This window comes from Phaethon lepturus, unplaced genomic scaffold (genome assembly GCF_000687285.1).
Source record: "Phaethon lepturus isolate BGI_N335 unplaced genomic scaffold, ASM68728v1 scaffold8185, whole genome shotgun sequence".
Lineage (NCBI taxonomy): Eukaryota > Metazoa > Chordata > Aves > Phaethontiformes > Phaethontidae > Phaethon > Phaethon lepturus.
In genome coordinates this window covers 18161-38444 of record NW_010541135.1, presented here as the reverse complement: position 1 = coordinate 38444, position 20284 = coordinate 18161, and the positions used below count along the sequence as shown (strand labels likewise).

The window sequence follows — 20284 nt, the reverse complement described above, 5'->3', positions numbered from 1 at the left end:
TTCAGCAGTTTTTGTAAATCTCGGATGGTTGCAGCCTTTAGGAAAGGATATTCTTATTTGGGCTGACATAAAGAAATTTTCAGGACAGTGGAGGAGAGTTTTGCCAGTTAAGTGTTTGTTGTGTGCGTAATGGATCTGGAAATAAGTGACCACAGGCTCAAGTGGAATGTGTTATTCATCGGTGAGTAATGGTTCATGAGTTTCGTGGTGGATATGTTGCCATGTTTCAGAATGGCTCTTTACGATGGCACTTTTTTAGCCTGTCTACACAGGTAAGTCAGTAAGGTCTTGCAATTTAAAGCATAAAACATGAGATGATAGGTGCGAGTTTGGACAGTTTGGTGGGATAATGGAAGAGAACTGAGAATGATTTCTGGAAGGGGCAAGGCCATGACACTCTGAGCTTTGTAAGGTGTAATTTTCAGTGAAGTCAGCAAAAGGTTAGTTTGCAGGATCACTCCTGTTCTCATTGATATGAATACCACTTAATTTACGGGAAACAATACTTCTGCTCCTCCCTATAAGGAAAAAACATGATCTAAAGAAGAAACACCTGTATAATAAAAGAAGTAGAATATCAACTTGTTTAGATTTCCTCTTCCTGCGTGTTACATTGGTTCTGATACGGACATACTGATTCATATTAAATTGCAACACCAGTGTCACTGTTTTAAAAGACTTTTTTTCTAATGTAACAATCAAACGTACTTCAAAATTTATTTCAGATAATGAAGGATATTCAGTGCGTTTTCTTCTGCCTTGTTCCATAACAGATTTTTAATTTTCTTCTTATCTTTCAAATACCTTGCCCCTGAATTTTGTCAGAGAAACTAGTTTAGCAGACTAGTCGCAGTTATTCTGTGCTAGTGGCTTCATACTTCCGCTCCCCTGCTTAAGTCTCCCCTGGGTTTATGTTCCCTAGGTTGTAACCTGATAGTAACAAAGAGGGAAAAAACAGTGTAGCGTGTTACTGACTTTTGCTTGAGATGGTAGGACAAAAAGCAGCATGAAAAATTGAGCTCATGGGAAATAATAGGCTTTCAGAGGAATGGGGAAAGTTCAACCTGTATGTGATAGGCAGCATGACTTGCTGAGTGATTGATTGTGTAGAACAGAAGGAAGGGGCCATGAACAGGCCTGTCCATGTCAAGCACTACTTTTGAAAGGCAATGTATGTTATTCTTATTACAACCTTTGTTGACCCAGAAGCTGGCAGAGTGGGAGAGGTACATGGTGGCTGAGAGCTGTGCAGCAGTTTTCAAGGAGATTCTTTGTCTAATAGTAACTTTAAATCAAGTCTCTTTTTATTTTTTCCCCCCTTAAATTAGTTTGAGTAGAAATATGGATTCCTGTGCATGTGTTTAAAAACAATTCCTTGCTGCTTTTTTTTTTTTTTTAAACAACAAAACTATCTGTGACCTAGTGAATAAGGGCTAGGATGCAGTATGAACTACCAGTTCAAGTGGAGCTACAAGAAGAATAGCCACTTGATTTTTCCCCCCCTTTTCCACCCCACGTCCCCACTGCCACTTTTAGAGAAGATGTACATTTCTCCTTTTTCATCCTCAAATTTGATGTATTGGAGGTTTCCATGCTTTCAGTGATTTTTAAGGCATGGGTACATTCTCTGAAGGTACGTTCTGAATCAAGGCCCTTTTGTAAGGAAACACCAAGTTTGGTTTTATTTTGTTAGCTTAGTTTCAAAGATAGGTTCACTTCTGTTTTTTGGTTTCCCAGATCTTCCTGATTTCTGCAGGCTTTGCCTCAAGAACTTTCCAGTGTACCTTTCCAGTCTTGTCTTCCACAGTGATACAAGGAGAGGAAGGGCTGGTGCTTTGAGCTCCGGGGGATAAGAGAATCTGACAGGGGATGCGAGTCTTGTGTCAGGATGTGAAATGACACCTCTTCTGAAGACAATCAGGAAGCCTTTACTAAAACTAAAGCAAGAATAAATAGTGATACATCCTCCCCTTCCCCATCTTGGGCTGGTTGCCATTTCAGGGACTAGGAGCTCTATTAAAAAGACAGAGCAGTGCTGTTAGGGCAGTGAATGAGGTCCTGCCAACACCACTGGTAGCTGTGTGGTAGATGGTTGCTTCTGCAGCCTCCCTGCAAGAGGATCAGGTTGGCAGCACCTGCTGCTATAACCTCAGTACTTGGAATATCTTCTGAAGTGGTTTGTCGGCACCTGTCCCACTCCTCATCTGCTGAGGCTCTCCTGTCTTCAGTCTCCTTGGGCTCCTTCTTTATAGAAGAATGAGCTCGATGGAAGAATCACCTGTTTAGCAGTACGTTCGAATAGAGATACACTCTGCTTGGGACATACAGATACACCTGCCTTTACTAAGGGTTGTGAAGGAAAGCATGAAAATTATGCCTGTGATATGTTCAAGTGTAGTGAATCTGCCTGGGAGGTAGTACTGGAGGTTGCTTCTGTGCTTTGGTAGGCTCAGTGAAATTCCCTATAAATAAATTTTGATTTGAAGGAGTTGTCTATAAGGAAAGGAAAACAACACAGCTGCTTACTAAAACCGCCTGAAGGGTTTGTTCAGTCAGCTGTCTTTTAATTCCCTAGGCTAGCATTTGATTACTATTGACTATTTAGAGTGTTGCATTTTCTTAAGTATACATATATTTTTTCAGTACTAACATTCTCATGCTTTTGTAGAGAACTGCTTTCTGATTAATGTCATTTTTATGTGCAGTGGAAATAGAATAGGCTTTAATTAACAACATTGTAGCTTTTTATTTCTTAAATGTGGCTGCACTGTAAATTCTCCTGCAGGTGTCTCTGGGTAGCCCAGCTCTTTATCCATTAACATACTCTACAAAATAACTGCACAGCGAATTGCAGTCAGTCGGTCTTCTGTGACAGAAATGTATTTGGCAAAGAGTTCTTCCGTGGTAAAGGAGACAGCTGTCACTGCTGGCCTTTTCAGTATTGCGACTGAATAGGTCTGGTACGTAAAAGTGCAGGCATTAGAAATGCAGCAGTGGAATTGGCAGCTTACCTCTAGCAGGAAGTTTTTAAGTCTTCTGTGTGCTGGAATAGCATGAACTAAAATACCTTACTCTGTAAACTGTCAACACTGTCCCTATGTCCAGAATATATAGCTTTGTTCTTTACGCATTTTCTTCAAATGAGTAATTTCTGTGCCCAAAGCAATTTTTACAAAGCTTTCACCTATTGCCGTTTCAGACTACTCTGGCACACATCATAGCCAACAGCAGCAGAAAGAATGGCACAAGGTTTGTGACACTGTCGGCCACAAGTGCCAAGACAAATGATGTTCGAGATGTCATCAGTCAAGCCCAGAATGAAAAAAGACTCTTCAAGAGAAAAACTATCCTCTTTATTGATGAGATCCATCGTTTCAATAAATCTCAGCAGGTATTGTACTATACCGCTTTTTGGAAAAAGTCTTTGTCAGCACTTCCGTAAAATTCCCCCCTTTGCCTTAAGATGATAGCTTACTTTGGGCTTTTGATTTTGATGTTAATGTTTTTAGTAGATTAATTAGGGAAAAATACAAAAATTAAGTTCCATAACTAACTTCCAATCAATGTTTAATTATTGTGATTCAAAGATTTACATAAAAGTCTGAGCTATAATTATAGTTGACTTATGTGCTGGGCTTTATGTGACATTTTTCTGAACTTTTATTTCTGCAAAGTCATGTTAGTAGTGTTTGCCATACACATCTTCTTCATTTCAGCCTCCTCCCTGGGGAGGTATTTTGCATTACCTTTACAAAGGTCTGGAATGGGGATGTACCTAGGGTGTTTGTTTGGTTTAATGTTGTCCTCTCTTCTCTGCGAGAAAAGAGACCATAGTATCATTAAAATAAAAAAGAGACCACAGTCATACCGTGAAAGGTGTGAATTATGTACTACAGGTTGCGGTTTCTATATCAAACCATACTCCAGTCTTCCTAAAGCTTTCTGAGCTATCCTGTAGAATTATGTAGGGAACTGCAACCCTAAAGATTGGTTCAAAGAGTATTTAGAAGTAGCCCCACTATTTATTATACTTGATAAGGCAATTTCATGATATGTTTGCCAAACAATAAACCAAAGTCAAATAAACTAAAAATTTGCAGTTTTTTGACACTGTTTCTTTTCAGCTGGTAGGGTCATTTTCAGTGCAAGCATAAGGTATTAAGGTAAACAGCCCATGACGTGCTGTGTGTGTGAAATTAAATAATTTAGATAGCTAAGCAGATGAGCTGCCTTGTCAGTGAGGTTATATGGACAGGGAACCCAAAGACTCAGAAGACACAAAAAAAGTAGCCTACTCACATGGGATGTTTCAGGTTGTCATTGATCGAGATCAGTTTTTTCTGCTTCCCTCCCATCCTCAGGACACTTTCCTTCCTCACGTTGAGTGTGGGGTGGTGACCCTGATAGGAGCAACCACAGAAAACCCTTCCTTCCAAGTAAATGCCGCTCTTCTGAGCCGATGTCGGGTGATCGTCCTGGAGAAGCTCTCGGTTGAAGCGATGGAGGCAATTCTGATGCGGGCCGTCCAGTTTTTAGGGGTCCAGGTTTTGGGCCAGGACGACCAGCATGGCAGCTCTGTGACGGGCAGCAGCAGTGAGAGCTCGGAGTGAGTACTTTATGGGCTGCAGGGTGTTAACGCACACAGCCGAGGAATTGACTGCCTGCCAGGGAGGGAATGAAGCAGTCGGGGGGTGGGAAGAGAAACCCTAGCCACCTCTGATAGTAAAGAAAAGAAGTGGCAGCATATGTGAGGGGCGGGGGGTGACAGGAGAGAGAGAATTTAAAGCACTGGCTCTCTCCATCCAAAACACAATCTCACCGTCTGGATTAGGAGAGAGGATTTTATACTTGGAACTGTAGCTCCTGACTCACCCTCCCAGGACATTTAAATCCATTCCACTGCTGAGGATTTGCTGTGGAAGCCTATAACTGGGTCTTTGTCATGTCCTAATGTGTGTTACTTCTTGCTACTCATTGTAAAAGCATCATGTTACCATTAAGTGGTGGATGGGGCATCCCCTCTTAAATTAATTTGGAAGTGCCTGACAAAAGTTTGTTGTTTTCTGAGAAATTTTTTTTTAGTAAGATCAGAGAGGATACTACTATTCTTTAGCTGCAGGATAAGTGCTATGGTATGTTTTATAGTATGCTGTGGAGAGAGGGGGCTATTGCTGTGAGGTGTTAATAGAATGTTTTAAGGTAGAATTTGGTTTTCTCTGCTCCTTGTTGTCCAAGCCAGATAGTCACTTTAAAGTTTGGGAGAGTTTTGGAAAAAGCAAAGTCCAGATTTGTCCGTAAGTGTTGTTATCTGCCTTCTGAAATGGCTAGCTGGCAAATAAGAATAATGCTTGGTACTGTACTACTTTCATGGAAGTTATTATGGTTCCTTCATATTGATGCTAGTCTGTATTCCTGGTTATTTGTAGTGTATAGACACGATGGTAATTGGGCAGGTACTCTGAAATAAATGAGAGGGAATCCACTTGGTCCTTTAGCTTTATCACAGAATGTAAGCACAAAGAATTGCTAACCTGAATGCTGAGGTCAGAGCAGGGAAGGAAAGCTATTCCCTTTTTATTTTTAGGGTACCCTGCCTCATGGCTTACTCATTTTGTAGCTTTTGCATATAGTAGTAATGTGAGTTTTAGAAGAGAGGGCAGTACTGCATGTCAGCCTTAATGTAATGGCACAGCTGTGGTTGTGGCTACACCCTGACTGGGGTTCGGAGTCTTTCCTTTCTGTACAGGATTAAAGTACAAGGCATAGTTTCAGCTGCAGTTGTTTGGGTTTGGGTTTCGCTAGACTCTCCGTATCTGTAACCTTCCGTTAGCTATGGATGATTTAAACTGCACAGTGTGGTGCTTCATCAAACTGAAAGAAGTCTGGCAGGCAGACTATTAGACTAGCACAGTTTCAGAAATCTGTCCATGGAGAGAGAGAGAGGGCCCTACTCCAATGGCTAATGTGGGAGCCAAGCATTTAAAAATAAAAATGGGGTTCAGAATTGAGGAGCATTTGTTGCAGTTGTGTGTTAAGTCTGTCTTGTCTTTCGTGCTGCTATCTGGTTCTGGTCTGTAGTTGATACATATTGTTGCTGATGAGTTTGGCTTTTTATAAGCCATCCTGTCCCTTACTGTGGTTCTTGTTTTGGTCTCCTTGTTAATTCCTTCTTCTTGCTTCACTGTCCATACCATTTCTGCTCCTTCATTTCCTCTCCACCTGCTTCTCTGCAGGAGCAGCTGTGTCTTGTCTTTTACCTCTTCACCTCCCTGCCACTATGAAGCAGGGCTATCATTAGATGCAGGCAATTAACAGTGTTCTTGCTGTCCTGAGGAATAAATGAGTGTCACCAGTTGAATTGGTTGTTCACTTTGTTCCAGAGTAGAAAAAGGAGCTGTAAGGCACCATGTCCCCAGATGTGGAGCATGCCCACTTTGAAAATGCTGCAGAAATTTAGCCAGAAGGCACAAGAGATATGTATATTGAATTTTGTTTTTTGTTTCCTATGTAAGTCTCCCTTCCCAAACCACAGAAGTGCAGTATGAAGTCCTGCATGTGCAGCTTGGCCTCAGTTTATCAGATGGTCTTTGTATCATATCACTTGTCTGGCATGATGGCTGACCTAGACAAGATTTTGAAGAAGAGGGTGATTCTTTGTGGTCTCTCCTTAAGGAATAAGGTGAGATTGAATCATTCTTAGTGTCTACAGCCATCTTCTGTGCTCAGTGAGAATGCAGCCATCACTGAGTGGTTCAATAGGTTTCATCGTCTCTGCGCTCCACGCATGTGCAGCAGTTATCAAAAGGAAAGTGTGCTCTACCCAAATCTGTTTCCTTGTTTCCTTGAATTTTCTTGGTGTCTTTTTCTTACCTTCCTTCCACTATTGCAGCAAGTTTTGGATAAAGTTAGGTCATCTGGCTTCTCTTTCATCCTGCTGTGGCATTTTCTTGCTGTGAAGCTGAAATAGAACCAGCAGGAGGTGTTACCTACTTTGGTATCTTTTTCTTTGTTATATCATCATGCTCATAAAGCTTCTTTGACAGTTTCTATATTAGTTACTAGATTTCTTTACAATAAGATGTGCTGTGTGTTATATTTTCATCAACTTTACTGCCATCAAATTGTGCATCTTAAAGCCTACAGTAAATTAAGCTGAAAGACACGGGAATGTGAAAGGGAGAAACGTACTGATGAAGAAGAGGAGTAAGGAGAAGTCATGTTAAAGATGCTTTATATTGCCAAAACTTTCCTTGTGCTTTCTGCAGTTTATGCTGTCTCAGTAATAGCACAAACTGTTCGAGTTGTACACTGATACACAACACTTGTACTGTGCACTTGTACTGATGGAGAAAATAAAATTCTTCTTTTCTTGGCTTTTTATTTTTATCATTCAAGTGCTGCCCTCAGAGTGGTATCTCTAATTGAAATCAGACAGCAAACTGGATGGTGGATTAATGTATTTGACGTTAGATAGCACAGAAGGCACACAGCTGAGGGAAATGAAAGGATCCCCAGTTTCCTGTTGGCAAGCCCAGACATCATACAGTTCAGCTTGTTAGTGGCTGTATTATAAGCACTGGGAGGTTTTGAATTCACTGGTTTGTAAATCACAATGTTGAAGATGGGCTTCCTTTGGGTCTTCAGTGTTCAATACGTTTTTGAAAAATATTCCCTTTTTGGAACACCCATCCAATTTCCTTGCAGGAAATAGGATTGCTGGGATGAGAGACGACATTCAAAGACAATGCCGTAAGGCAGTGAGCAATGCATGTTATACTGCAGTATTTCAGGTGAAGAACTGTATTTGCCTGTAAAAGCGTTGCAGTCTGTCAAGGGGTGAGTGTAGTGAGAATAATTGCACTGAGAAAGTAAGAAATCACTGATTTATATGTGAAAGAAGCGATGGGTACTTTATCTCACATTCTGCTCAATTATTTTTAAGTCTTTCATCATACAGGTTCTCCTTGCTTGGAGTTCCTTACACTTACTCTCTGATGCTGCTTACACCCTCTTGTCATCGTATCAAACGCTGCGGTGTTGTACAACATCATATGTATCATGTTGGTTCTTGGCACAAACTGTCTTGAGAATATGGAGATAAGGAGAAATTGGAAGAAGGATTTATTATCCTGTAGTGGTAGTTTTCCATTCCTTAAGCCAGTATATCATCTTCAGCTCAGTGAATGATGGATCCCGGGGTGTCCCTTTTGGCTTGTTTATATTTTTGTCTCCAGTTATTGGTTACAAGGTACCAACATGGAGCATTGGCATCCAGTGGGTGTTCAGTGTCAATTTTGGAAGGTGAAAAAAACACAATATTGCCCACTGCAAGAGGATCAGGAGCTTGGGAAGAGGTCAGAAAGCATGAGAGTTATTCTGCCTCGCAGTTCTAGAGTGTGCAGAAGTCAGGTAAAGTGGAAGGGTGTAGGGCACTTGGAACTTCGGAAGACAGGGTGGGCTTAAAAATATAAGTACAGTGAGTGTCTTTTGGAGGCCAAGGTATTGAGATAATTGTCATCCTTATTTTGAAATTGGGCTCCTGCTTAGTGAAGTTAAATCATCAAAAAATTGAATTTAAGATTTTAATTCCTCAGAAGAAAAAAAATGAATTCAGATATTATGAGTATAAAATGTTATTATTTTGAAATACTGAGTGTGAATGGAGCCAAGATTATGAAAAAGTGAAGCATGATGTTATTTCCAATCAGTGATACTCATCAATATGCTGTACAAACAGCTTGTATCTGGAAATTTTCTCCATTCATTCTTGTTCTTTATCATGCCCTGTATGTCATGCTGTTGTTGCAGACTTGGACTGGATCAGCCTAATACACAATATGTTATTTGGAGTGGATTTTCCATTACCAATATGTTGTAATTTGGATTTCACCATGGAAGTGGACAAGACCTTTGCTTGTAATCAAATTTTCTGTACTTCCTTGTGCACATTTGTTTTAATCCCTGTAATACTAATAGCTTGAGTTGAGTCAACAGGGCACTTAGAGTCCTATAGTGAAACTGAAGAGACAAGAATACAACTCAGCTTTCTTACTTGGCTTCTAATTAGCAAATGAATGGCAAAAGTGCTCAGAGGCCTCAACTTCGTTTTGGGACAAACTGTTCTTAGCTTCTTCCTGCAAGTTTAGTACCTGCCTTTTAGTGCTCTCAACACTTCCCCTCCACTTGCAGTCCCTGAGTGCAGTTGTGAGTATCGGTGTGAAGAGGCCTCAAGCATGTGCAGGTGTTCTGTGCAAACAGCAGGCAAAAACCTTAGTCCTTGCATGTAGAACCTTCTCTTTAGTCTGCCCTGCTGATGTATCCAAAGGATTTGCTCAGTGTGCAGCTTGTTTGGTTTTGTTCCCTGTTGATGGGAGATACCAACAACAGGACATCTGTGTGTAGTGCCTGCTGTGTTTTTAAAAATAGCTTTTGCTTTCTTTGCTGGCTTCTTTCATTGTGTATAGAAAAATCTGGTGCCCATCTGTAGTGCTGAGGGTGAACATTGCTCCCTGATTTTCAAAGAATTTGTTGCATGAGGTACTTGGCTGAATAAGTCTCTGTGCCGTTACATTCTTCTGCTTCCTCGTGTTTGATACACATTGGAGAAAGTGCAGGTTTTTTTGAAGTACCATTGTGTATGTGTTAATTTTTTTTTCCTATCAAATACATAAGAAATAAGGAGATGGAAGTAAAAATATGACAAGATACATATGTGTATATAGATAGATTTCTTTTTCCCACAGGATGTGATTCCTGCTGCCTGCTCTCTGCAGCATGAGTTATGTCTGTAGAAGACATTTGCTGGCCTTCACTTGCAGTGCTGTGGATTAAGATTGAATCTCTGCAAACTTTTCCCTCCCACATGTGGTCATGAGAGGGCTCAAATACTGGCTGTTGAAGTTTTTTCCAGTGCTTACTGTCTTTTTCTTTTGTGTGACAAGTGCAAAGTGGGTTTGCAAGGAGGAAGAGGAGGCAAATAATGAAGATTAGTGGGTACATGTGTCTGGGAACCCTGGCATTGCCTTTCTGTACACCACTGGTAATAACAATAATAAATCTTTCTGGTGAATGAAGTGCAGGGCAGTTGTGAATCCTTAATTATTTGGCACACAAGGGCTTCATAAGAAATCGCCTTTCATGCCAAGCTCTGTGTGTTAATCCCCACTGATACATGTCACTCTTGGTTTTCAGTCCAGTTACTAGAAATGGCTAAGTTAGGGCCATCACTTATGTCGTGCTTTAACTCCACTAGCTGCTGTTTCCAAATCAAATCAGTTGTACCCTCTGCCTGGAAAAGACCTTAGCCATTACCTTGTCTATATAACTAAAGTTTGAGGGTCAAATCCTCAACAGTACACATATGAAATGTGCAGAGGCGAGTTGGTCTGCATGTGCCTCGACAGCGAGGACTGCAGTCCAGCAGATGAAAACCTGGAGGGAGCGAGCTGGAGGACGACGTTGCTTTCCCAGATTTTTCATAGACCCACTATGAGATCTCAGCAGATCTGTTACTGCATTTCTCATATCTTCCCATCTTGACTTTGACCTTTTTCTTGTGTTTTTATGGTCCTGGCACACTTAGAGTTGTAGATGACAAGAACAGTGACTTGCATGCACTGGGATGCCTTTTCTTTCTAGTAAGATATTTTTTGTACCCTGGTGACTAAGTTGTAATACCTGCTACCATTTGAAAAAAAGAATGTAGGATGCATATGTGCTTTACCATGCAAACAGTACTTCCAGTTGTTGCTTTTAAAAGAATATCTGATAGCAGCTCTTACTGTTGGTAGTCAGTTTAAAACCTCATGCTAATTACTTTATACCTCACTGTATTCTCTCATGTGCATTTGGATAGCTTCCTACCTTTTCATTGTCCTTTCAACAAGGAATTTGAAGTGCCAGCTATGAAGTGCTGATGGAGTAAACCCTTGTAAAGCATAACCCTAACCCCAGTTTACATTGAATGTGATGAGATGAGACAAAATAAGGGGGTTGAGATGAGAGCTCATGCCATACCTTTTTCATGTGCAATTGCTTTTAACATGCATTGGGTCGGGTCCCACAAGTGTTCTCCTAGGCTCTGCAATGCTTAATCATGACAGAATGAGTTAAGAACAATCCTTAAACCCAGCTGCCTCTCAAACTTTGTAAACAAATGCCACCTCCAGCATAATATGCAATCTCCTTGCATTCATATGCAAGGAGAGGAGCATGATGGGTGTTAACAGTATATGGTTATTGTGTTGCAGATTCCCGGTGTACATAGAGGAGAAAGCTCTAAATACCCTAGCCTACCTTTGCGACGGTGATGCAAGGACTGGACTGAATGGTCTCCAGTTAGCAGTTCAGGCCAGATTAGCAGCAGGAAAGACCACTCCTTTGAATATTGCCAAAGGCGGTTCTGCAGATGGCATTCTGATAACAGAAGAGCATGTAAAGGAAGGGCTACAGCGATCTCACATCCTGTATGACCGAGCAGGTGAGTACCTCTAACAGTTGCTACAATGCAGCATTTTCAAGAGCTGATAGCCTGTATAATTTCTGTCCCTTCTCCCCATTTCATACCAGTTGCTCTGGTGAAACAGTGATTGTACTAAAATTTGGGCTAAAAATTACTTCTCCTTTACAGTGTAGAAATTCCTTCTAAACAGGATTTCCTCTTACCACTTAGGAAGTGTAGGTTAGCCAAGAGGCATAATTGCTGCCCTGTGAACAGTTGCATGGTGAAATTATTTGTTCTTTAAGATTTTTAGAATATTAGCTAACATTTTTAGAATATTACCTTCTAAGAGGGTTGCAGTGTAAAGAGGGAGAAGCATTTTGATGGGGAGAATTGTTCCTGGAGGATTGGAAATCTTCCATTGCACTTCTACTCCTTTAAAAGTCTCTCACATTCACAACATTATGTTATGTGAAAATGCAAGCAGTTTTATTTTTAGAGTTGCTTTTTAAGGTTAATGAATTTTGTAACTTGCTTAGGGCAGGTCATATAAATCTCATTGCATTTAAGGCTTCCTAATGTGATAACCACTCTTGCTAAATGTGTGACTTGGCAATGTTAGGCATTGCAATAGTTGGACACTATAACTTTTTACATGAGAAAGTTACAAATCAGACAGTGAATATTAGAGATTAGGTGAAACCCCTTGAATGCATATGCTAGCTCTTCAGCAATACTTGAATCACTGTGCAATATAGTATCAAATGATTCTGCCAAGCAGTGTTTGGAGAAGTGATTGACTTTGGTTTTGCCATTGTATCTGATATGCTCAATTAACTGTTACTACTCAAAATCTGTGATGAGACATTTCTTGAGGTTGCTTGTAACGTACATGCCTGCGTTCAGCCTGCTTGCTGCAAAGAGGAAATGATGGCTCATTGTCAGGAAAAAGTCAGCTGGGCAGATATTGATATGATGGCAGCTGACAAGTCAAGGGTGGCAGGGGGAGGGAAAAGAAAAATTTTATGGGGTCTGTGGCAGGAAGAAGTCATGATTAGGAGGAAGCAGACAATCTGACGAGTTTACTGGTGTGAGTCTCTAGCGCTGTGGAGGTCCCTTGTGTGTTTGCTGTCGCCTTGTGGCCACTGTCACGCAGAACTCTTGGCTGTGTCCGTTGCTCCCAGCCCTGCTATGCCTTGTTTCTCTGTTAGAGATGGCACAGAGTGCCTCTTCCTGAGGCTTGCATCAAATCTAGGTAGCATGCGTCAGCCCCTTCTCTGTGACAGAAGACCTTCGAGCTCTGTGTAGGGTTTGGTTGGTTATTTTTGTCAGAGATTTTCAGAGAGGGGTGAGAGCAGTGACAGTTCTGTTTTTCTTGATTGTACAAATGCCAAAGAGCCTGGCACAGATATTGTCACAATAGCAGCTTGCCCAAGTACATGCCTTTGCAAAATTTCTCTTCTGTGGTATAGTCTGTGTCTTGGTTGACCACTTTTGTCCATAGGAGAGATAGCTGTTTGTCCCTTTATGTACAGAGGGCTTCTAGATAGAGGCTACTGTATAAATAAAGGCATTTTTGTAGCATCTTTTAGCTAATACCTTTTGAATACAGTTGTTGTGGTGGAATCTAAAATATAAAGTGCTCCAGCCTTGTAAAGTAGAGGGACGTGATGCTGTCTAATTGTGGTAGCAGCAGCATAAATTTCAGTGTAGTGTGTTCATGTAGAAAGCACCAAATATTTGATTAGTGTTCAATCAGAGTTCTGTAAATATGGTGTTTTGATTTTACATAACTATTTATTTTTGGTCCCATTCTGCAAAATTTGCCAAATATATGTAGTTGGGGCATTCTTTTATGTGCTTCCACCAAGTAGTCTAGGAAGGAAATGAGTTGTAATACAGTCATTAGGCTATTGTTCTGATCTGTGTGCAGATACATATAAAGACAAGGTCTTTGTGCAGATATGCATTTTAGCTGGAAGGACAAAGAAACAGCTCTAGTCAAATTTCACTGCCAGCAGCTGCCTGCAGCCCTTGCAGTGTGAGAGGAAGTGAACTAGTCATATTTTAGCTTTTAATTGCAGTTTTTTAAATTTTGATTTTTGAAGAAAATGATGCAGCAACTAAGTGAAGGCTAACTGCAGATAGACAGTGAATTGATTTTTAAGATAGAGTTGGGTTTGCACAGCAAAATTTTGGTAATGGGGGGCTATAGTGGGAGACTTCTGTGAGAAGCCGCTAGAACTACTTCCTCTATGTCTGATAGAGCCAATGGCAGCTGGTTCCAAGATGGACCCGCTACTGGCCAAGGCTGAGCCCATCAGCAGTGGTGGTAGCGCCTCTGGGATAACAGATTTAAGAAGGGAAGTGGAAAATGGCATGCAGCAACTTGCAGCCGGAGAGAGGTTTGAGAGAAACAACTCTGCAGTCACCAAGGTCACCTGAAGAAGGAGGGGCAGGAGGTGCTCCAAGCATCAGAGCTGAGATTCCCCTGCAGCCTGTGGTGAAGACCATGGTGAGGCAGGCTGTTCTGCTGCAGCCCATGGAGCTCCACGGTGGAGTAGACCTCCACCTGCAGCCCGTGGAGGACCTAACGCCAGAGTAGGTGGATGCCCGAGTGATGCTGTGATCCTGTGCGAAGCCCACACTGGAGCATGCTTCTGGCAGGACCTGTGGACTCATGGAGAGAGGAGCCCAGGCTGGAGAAGGTTTGCTGGCAGGACTTGTGACCCTGTGGGGGACCCACGCTGGAGCACTCTGTTCCTGAAGGACAGGGACCCAGGTCCTGTAAGGGACCCAGACTGGAGCAGTTCATGAAGAACTCCACCCCATGGGGAGGACTCACGTTGGAGAAGTTCATGGAGGTCTGTCTCCTGTGGGAGGAACCCCACGCTGGAACAGAGGAAGAGTGTGAGGAGTCCTTCCTCTGAGGAGGAAGGAGCAGCAGAGTCAGCATGTGATGAACTGACCACAACCCCCATTCCCTGTCCCCCTGTGCCGCTCAGGGGGAAGAGGTAGAAAGATCAGGAGTGAAGTTGAGCCCAGGGAGACGGGAGGGGTGGGGGGAAGGTGTTTTTAAGGATTGATTTTACTTCTCATTACTCTGATTTGATTGGCAATAAATTAAATTAATTTCCCCAACTTGAGTCTGTTTTGCCCATGATGGTAATTGGTGAATGATCTGTTCCCGTCCTTATCTTGACACACAAGCTTTCATATTTTCTCTCCCCTGTCCAGCTGAGGAGCGGAGTGATAGAGCAGCTTCGGTGGGCACCTGGAGTCCAGCCAGGGTCAACCCACCACAGTAACTCAAGAGGGGTTTTCATTCTGGGTGAGAATAGCCAACAATTTGAATTGTATAATGTCAATTGCTATATAATAACTGGATGTCATCACTACTATGGTTGCTATATGCCATATCAACAGTAAGAATCACCCCAGTTAATGAAGAATGACTTTTGATGAAACCAAGCAAAGTGCAGTGGTGGTGGAACCAGCTCTTTGTTCTATTTTCTCTCCCCCTGTCCAGTTGAGAAGGGGAGTGATAGGGCACCTGGAGTCCAGCCAGGGTCAACCCACCACAATTGTCTCTTCTTCCTCTTACATATTTTGTCTCTCTGCTAACACTGATTTAATAGCAAATACAAAGATAAATATCAGAATTATTGCAGGATTTTGTCTCACTGTCTATATGGTAATATAATTTCAGTTATGGTAAAGATTGTTAAGCTGGAGTTAATCTATTCTGTAACCTAGAACACAGTTGTTCCTTCCTCTTCTATGGAGGAGGAAAGAGAAGGTTTCTCATGTCATAATGTTTTTTGCCAGATTCATTGTTTTCTGCTGGACCAGAATGAGAAGTCTTTTTATCTCTGCTGTTGCTCTAGCCTTTCTTCCAAGGTTTCCTTCTGTCCTATATCGATGAGCAGTTGATGTTTACCTTTGGCTAAGACAGAAAATAATGTGAGATGGGGACCGTGATTTTACTTTTGCCCACTACCTTATGAATAGGTGTTGCTTAAGAAGTCCAGGTATTAATTCTGGTCAGTGTATGAGGTGTTTTCCCTGTCTTCTACCAATAAAACTTTAGATAAATCAACTTCTTAAATTAGCTGGAAGACACTTCATGAGCACATAAAGAAATTTACGGGCATAAATCAACAAGATTTATGCATCTGTATACATTGGACACTACAAAATCCAGTCCTCCACAAAGCATCTTGTGTAATATCATGTTTCTCTTCGGAAAGGTATTTGCCTTTGAGGGAACTGCATAGAGCAAATGTATTTTGATTCCAAAAACTCTTAGAGTTTTGATTCCAAAAGGCATCTGGGATGCAGAACAGCAGTGATAAATAGGTTGGCATGTATCTGTCTCTCAACTGAATTGATAAGGCCAAAATCTATATGTTGGCTAACCAGCCTGAGAGACAGAGCTAACAAATAAAGGTCTGTAAAAAGTTCTGTCTGATTTTTTTTAACTGCTGCTGATATCTCACATAGAATATATATAAACTGTATTTTTTTAAAAGAAACTTAAAACCTCTGTCCAGTGCATGTAACTGTACCTTGCCTTTAATTGAAACTGCATTTAAAGTACAACTGCACAGTTTTTCTGAAGAAGTTTTTTTAACTCTGTGAGGAAGGAGATGAAGAGAGAAAACTGTCCCCTTTCTCAGCCTGTGTACTCTGAAGTCCCCTGCAGGTACGTGTCTCTAGTCCCAGCCTATCTGCTGGATTCCTTCTGTCTCCCCAGCTGGTATCCCCAAGTATGATACTTTACAGTAGCCCAAACAGTGTATAAAAACACTCCAGGAAAAAAATCCGTGCAAGTGCAACCTCTGGAGATATTTAATGGCTGTCTTCCTTACTTCTAAGAGACGGAGAGACGCCTCTTCCAAGAGGACGATGCGCGTTCAGCTGCTTGGGTTTATTGCTACTAGCTCAAGTGTTATGACGGAGCATGGACACGCTTGTTTGTGTTGGCATGAGTAATGACTGCATACCACAGGGCTCTTTGTGTGGAGTCCTAGCAAAAATAGCTGTCGGCCAGCCTGTGTACACCGGCAGCGCGTGTGTTGAATTCCCCACAGAACCGCGCTGCAGCATGAGCAGCGATGCAGGAAGGTGGACCCAGTTTCTGACCTAGGAGGTGGAGGTCTTGCTGGCAATGAAAGGAGCAATTGCAGCGGTATGGGACTTTGGTTTTCAAACTCATGTGTCAGGCCTTTTATTTTGCAGGGCCTACAAGTGATGATGACGTGTTCTGATACGGCCCTCAGGCTGTAAATCCTTTTAGCTGCAGGAAGAAGAGACATATTAACAGATGGCTGTGCATGCAGCCAGTTGCCTTTATAATACATGCTGTCTGTGAGCCAAGGAATGACAGGCACTTTAAAAAATAAAAAAGGCAGATTATGTGGAAAGTATAACAACAATATTGCAGCAAAATACTTTTACAAGTTTGATTAAAAGAAATGCGTAAGGATCAAAACCAGCTGCACAGAGAAAAATTGCAAGCAGGAAGAGTCTCATTTAGTATTTTTAATGTTGACCCTCTGTCTTTAACTATAGCCCTAAAAGATCTGTGGAATGGCTTTGTTTCTCCTCGGAGTCCATATCTAGTATGTTAAACTTTAATTAAAAAAAAAAATTCCTTGTAGTTCACTCAGTTTTCCCAATCCTTATTTAGCAGTCTGGCATTTCAGGTTTTGTTTGTGGGTTTTTCTGTTTCAGCTGCTTACAGTTTTCAGGACCCTTCCAGTAGTGCAGCTGTCCACAACTGAACTCAGCATTTCTTGAGGGTTTGCCAGGGTTGTGTGCTGTGATCCTGTTTCCTCCAGATTGTGTAGTGTGCCATCATTGTATATCCACAGCAACATTTCCTTTATTTCCCTATATAATACAGCAAACTCATGTTTGCACTTTTATTTGCACACTTTATTTTCAAGTGAAATACCACTAGTGTAGAGTATTGGATTTCTCAGATTCTTCTGTTGTCTTCTCAGAGCTATGTGCATGTCCAAAAGCAATGGTCAGTGGTTTATATGTGCTCATACTTTTACTCTTTGTCAGTTAGGAGATATTTATAGAGTCTTCTTCCTATCTGCTTAAAATATCCAAAATTTTTTTTTCTTTTGAAGGAAAGGTTGTTAGGGTACCGAAACCAAATTGTTTGCCTTACAATGTTTAAAAAAGCATCCTCCTTTTCACCTGCCATTGCTCTGTTATGCTTATCTAGTTAGTGGAATGATCCATGTGGCAAAGCATGAAGATTTTGAAAGCATTAATGAACACCATAATCACGTGTACATAAAAAAAACTTGAAAAAGCAGGTTATGTTTACCTGTTGTGATCTAGTAAAATATATTCTGTTCCTTTAAATGCATTTCACTTAATTTCCTCCTAACAGCTTTTTGTATCTCTTCTCCCCCATTCTAAATAGGAGAAGAACATTACAATTGCATCTCTGCCCTGCATAAGTCTATGAGAGGCTCAGATGAAAACGCTTCCCTTTACTGGCTTGCTCGAATGCTTGAAGGTGGCGAGGATCCACTCTATGTGGCAAGGAGGCTGGTGAGATTTGCAAGTGAAGATATAGGTCAGTATTTGCAGTACTTCATGTTAGAATATTTTGTTGAATGAAGATCTGCCAGGCTTCTGGTTTCCAAAAATTCACGGTTGAGAAAAAAAAAAACAACCCCAAAACTGCTATATGCAAAATAGGTATGAAATACTGAAATGCTCCCCACCCAACAAGAATTTTGTACATGCAGAGACCTGCATGTGGTGTCATTGTGACGATTACCTATTGCAGAAGAAACAAGTATTTTGGGGGTCAGGTTTTGGCAGTGTATTAATATGGATTCTTTTAAACTCCAGTGACTATAGGTCACCAGTAAACTTGTGTCACAGAGAACATGTATTTCAGGGATGTCTGTTTTTTTAATGACTCTAGAAGGTGAATGTCTACCCTGACTTGCAAATCTCAGATTTGGTAGCTGGCTCTCTAGTTGTAAGGCATCTTGATTGACTTACCCAAAATAACAGATGCAGCAACACTTAACACATATGTGATGGGTGAAGGGTTATGACATCTAGGGAAGCTATGTCTATATAGCAATATTTCCCCATTTCTTTCTCAATTCCAAAAAGTAAGTGAATGATACATGGGCAGCAACTGCTCAGGCTGCCGCTCTGTGGAAACAGATTCAGTCTGAAAATCATACCCACAATTTAGGCCTTTTTTTTTGAGGGGTAGACAGAAGAAGGAAGGCTGTGGATGGAGGGAATATATGTTATGTACTGCAAAGTATTGTACCAGAAGTTCCAACATCTGAGAAAGCAACCTTGACCTGTGCATTGATAACCTTCCATCTTACAGGACTGAGGAAAAAAAATAAAATAAAAAAAGACACAGTAACTAAAGTAAACTGACTTAAACCTGCTTTTATCTGATCCCTTTTTGTAGGGCTGGCAGATCCTCTGGCTTTAACACAAGCAGTTGCTGCTTATCAAGGCTGTCACTTTATTGGAATGCCAGAATGTGAGGTAAAGGCTTCATTAATTCACTGATTTGAAAGTACTGCAAACTAAAACCAATGTGTAATTATAAAAAAAAAAAAACAGAGATTGCCAGGACAAAGCAAATTTAGTTACTTGTTCATTCAGCATGCCCTTTCTTTGACAAATAAGAGAACGTAATAGCTCTTAAAATAGATGATGTAGTTTGAAATAAAATTCACTGCATTGTTTAAGTGTGGTATGTGAACTAAAGTCATTTTTCTCTATCCATTTTTTTGCTCTGTTATAAATAAAATAATATATTCTGATATTTTAAAGTAGCTATTCCTTTCTAGTAGTGAAAATTGTGAAGAGCTTTGTTGTTAAATAATAATAATCATACTATAGTAACAGACAGAGGTCAGTTTAAAAGCACAAACAAACTGAATAACAGACGTTTTCCCAAAGAGCTGAAGAGAAGTCACTTAACATTTTCCCTTTTCTTGTTTCCAGGTCATTCTAGCACAATGTGTAGTGTACTTTGCCAGAGCACCAAAGTCTATAGAGGTATACAGGGCATATGGCAATGTCAAAGAATGTCTGAGAATGCACACGGGACCACTGCCACCTGTTCCGCTGCACCTGAGAAATGCCCCAACAAGGCTCATGAAGAACTTGGACTATGGTAAAGGCTATAAATATAACCCCAACTACAAGGAACCTGTAGAGCAGGACTATCTACCAGAAGAGTTGAAAGGAACAGACTTCTTCAAAGAACGAAAAACGTGACTGCCTCGCTCAGAATGGGTTTTGTTTTTACGACTCATATGTTTGTAGTGGGATGGAAATTCCCCTTACAGTTTCAGCCATCTCTTACTGTGGTTGAAAGTATTAAGCCACTGAGCCTTTCAGATACTTTCTTATCTTTTTGGTTTTACTGCTGTTATTCTGAAGATGTTTTGTAAAGAATTGCAGTTAGGAAGTGTAGAAATGCAAAAATAGGCTTTATCAGTATAGTGCTGGTACCCTCTGGTTCAAATAAAATGGAGAAAAAACGAGAGACTTGTATTTCTGGCTCTTCCTGTGAGACAAGGAGTATTATTGTGCTGCTTTTTAAAATCAGTATCTATTTCAGTTTTTGAGGATGTTTATTTAAAAAAAAAATAGCAAATTGTGCCCTCTCTGCTAAAATATGGTAAACGAAATATAATTACAGTGTAATTCTTGCTCTTGTGATGTTCCAGAGACTAATTTTTTACAACATCTATTAAACCAATAAAGTTGTTAAAAATAGTGTCTGTGCATTTATTTAGATGTTCTTATGACAGCAGTGTGGTTTTG

General features: G+C 40.9%; 1 protein-coding gene across 1 annotated transcript; it reads left to right on the top strand.

Annotated features, from left to right (window-relative positions):
* The first annotated feature begins 188 nt into the window (after positions 1–188).
* WRNIP1 (Werner helicase interacting protein 1) lies at positions 189–19853 on the top strand. The gene is made up of 7 exons (XM_010287639.1): positions 189–272; positions 3200–3391; positions 4362–4606; positions 11250–11479; positions 17886–18041; positions 18912–18991; positions 19457–19853. The coding sequence occupies exons 1-7, from the start codon at positions 189–191 to the stop codon at positions 19730–19732; spliced, it is 1263 nt and encodes a 420-aa protein (XP_010285941.1). The 3' UTR covers positions 19733–19853.
* Positions 19854–20284: the final 431 nt, after the last annotated feature.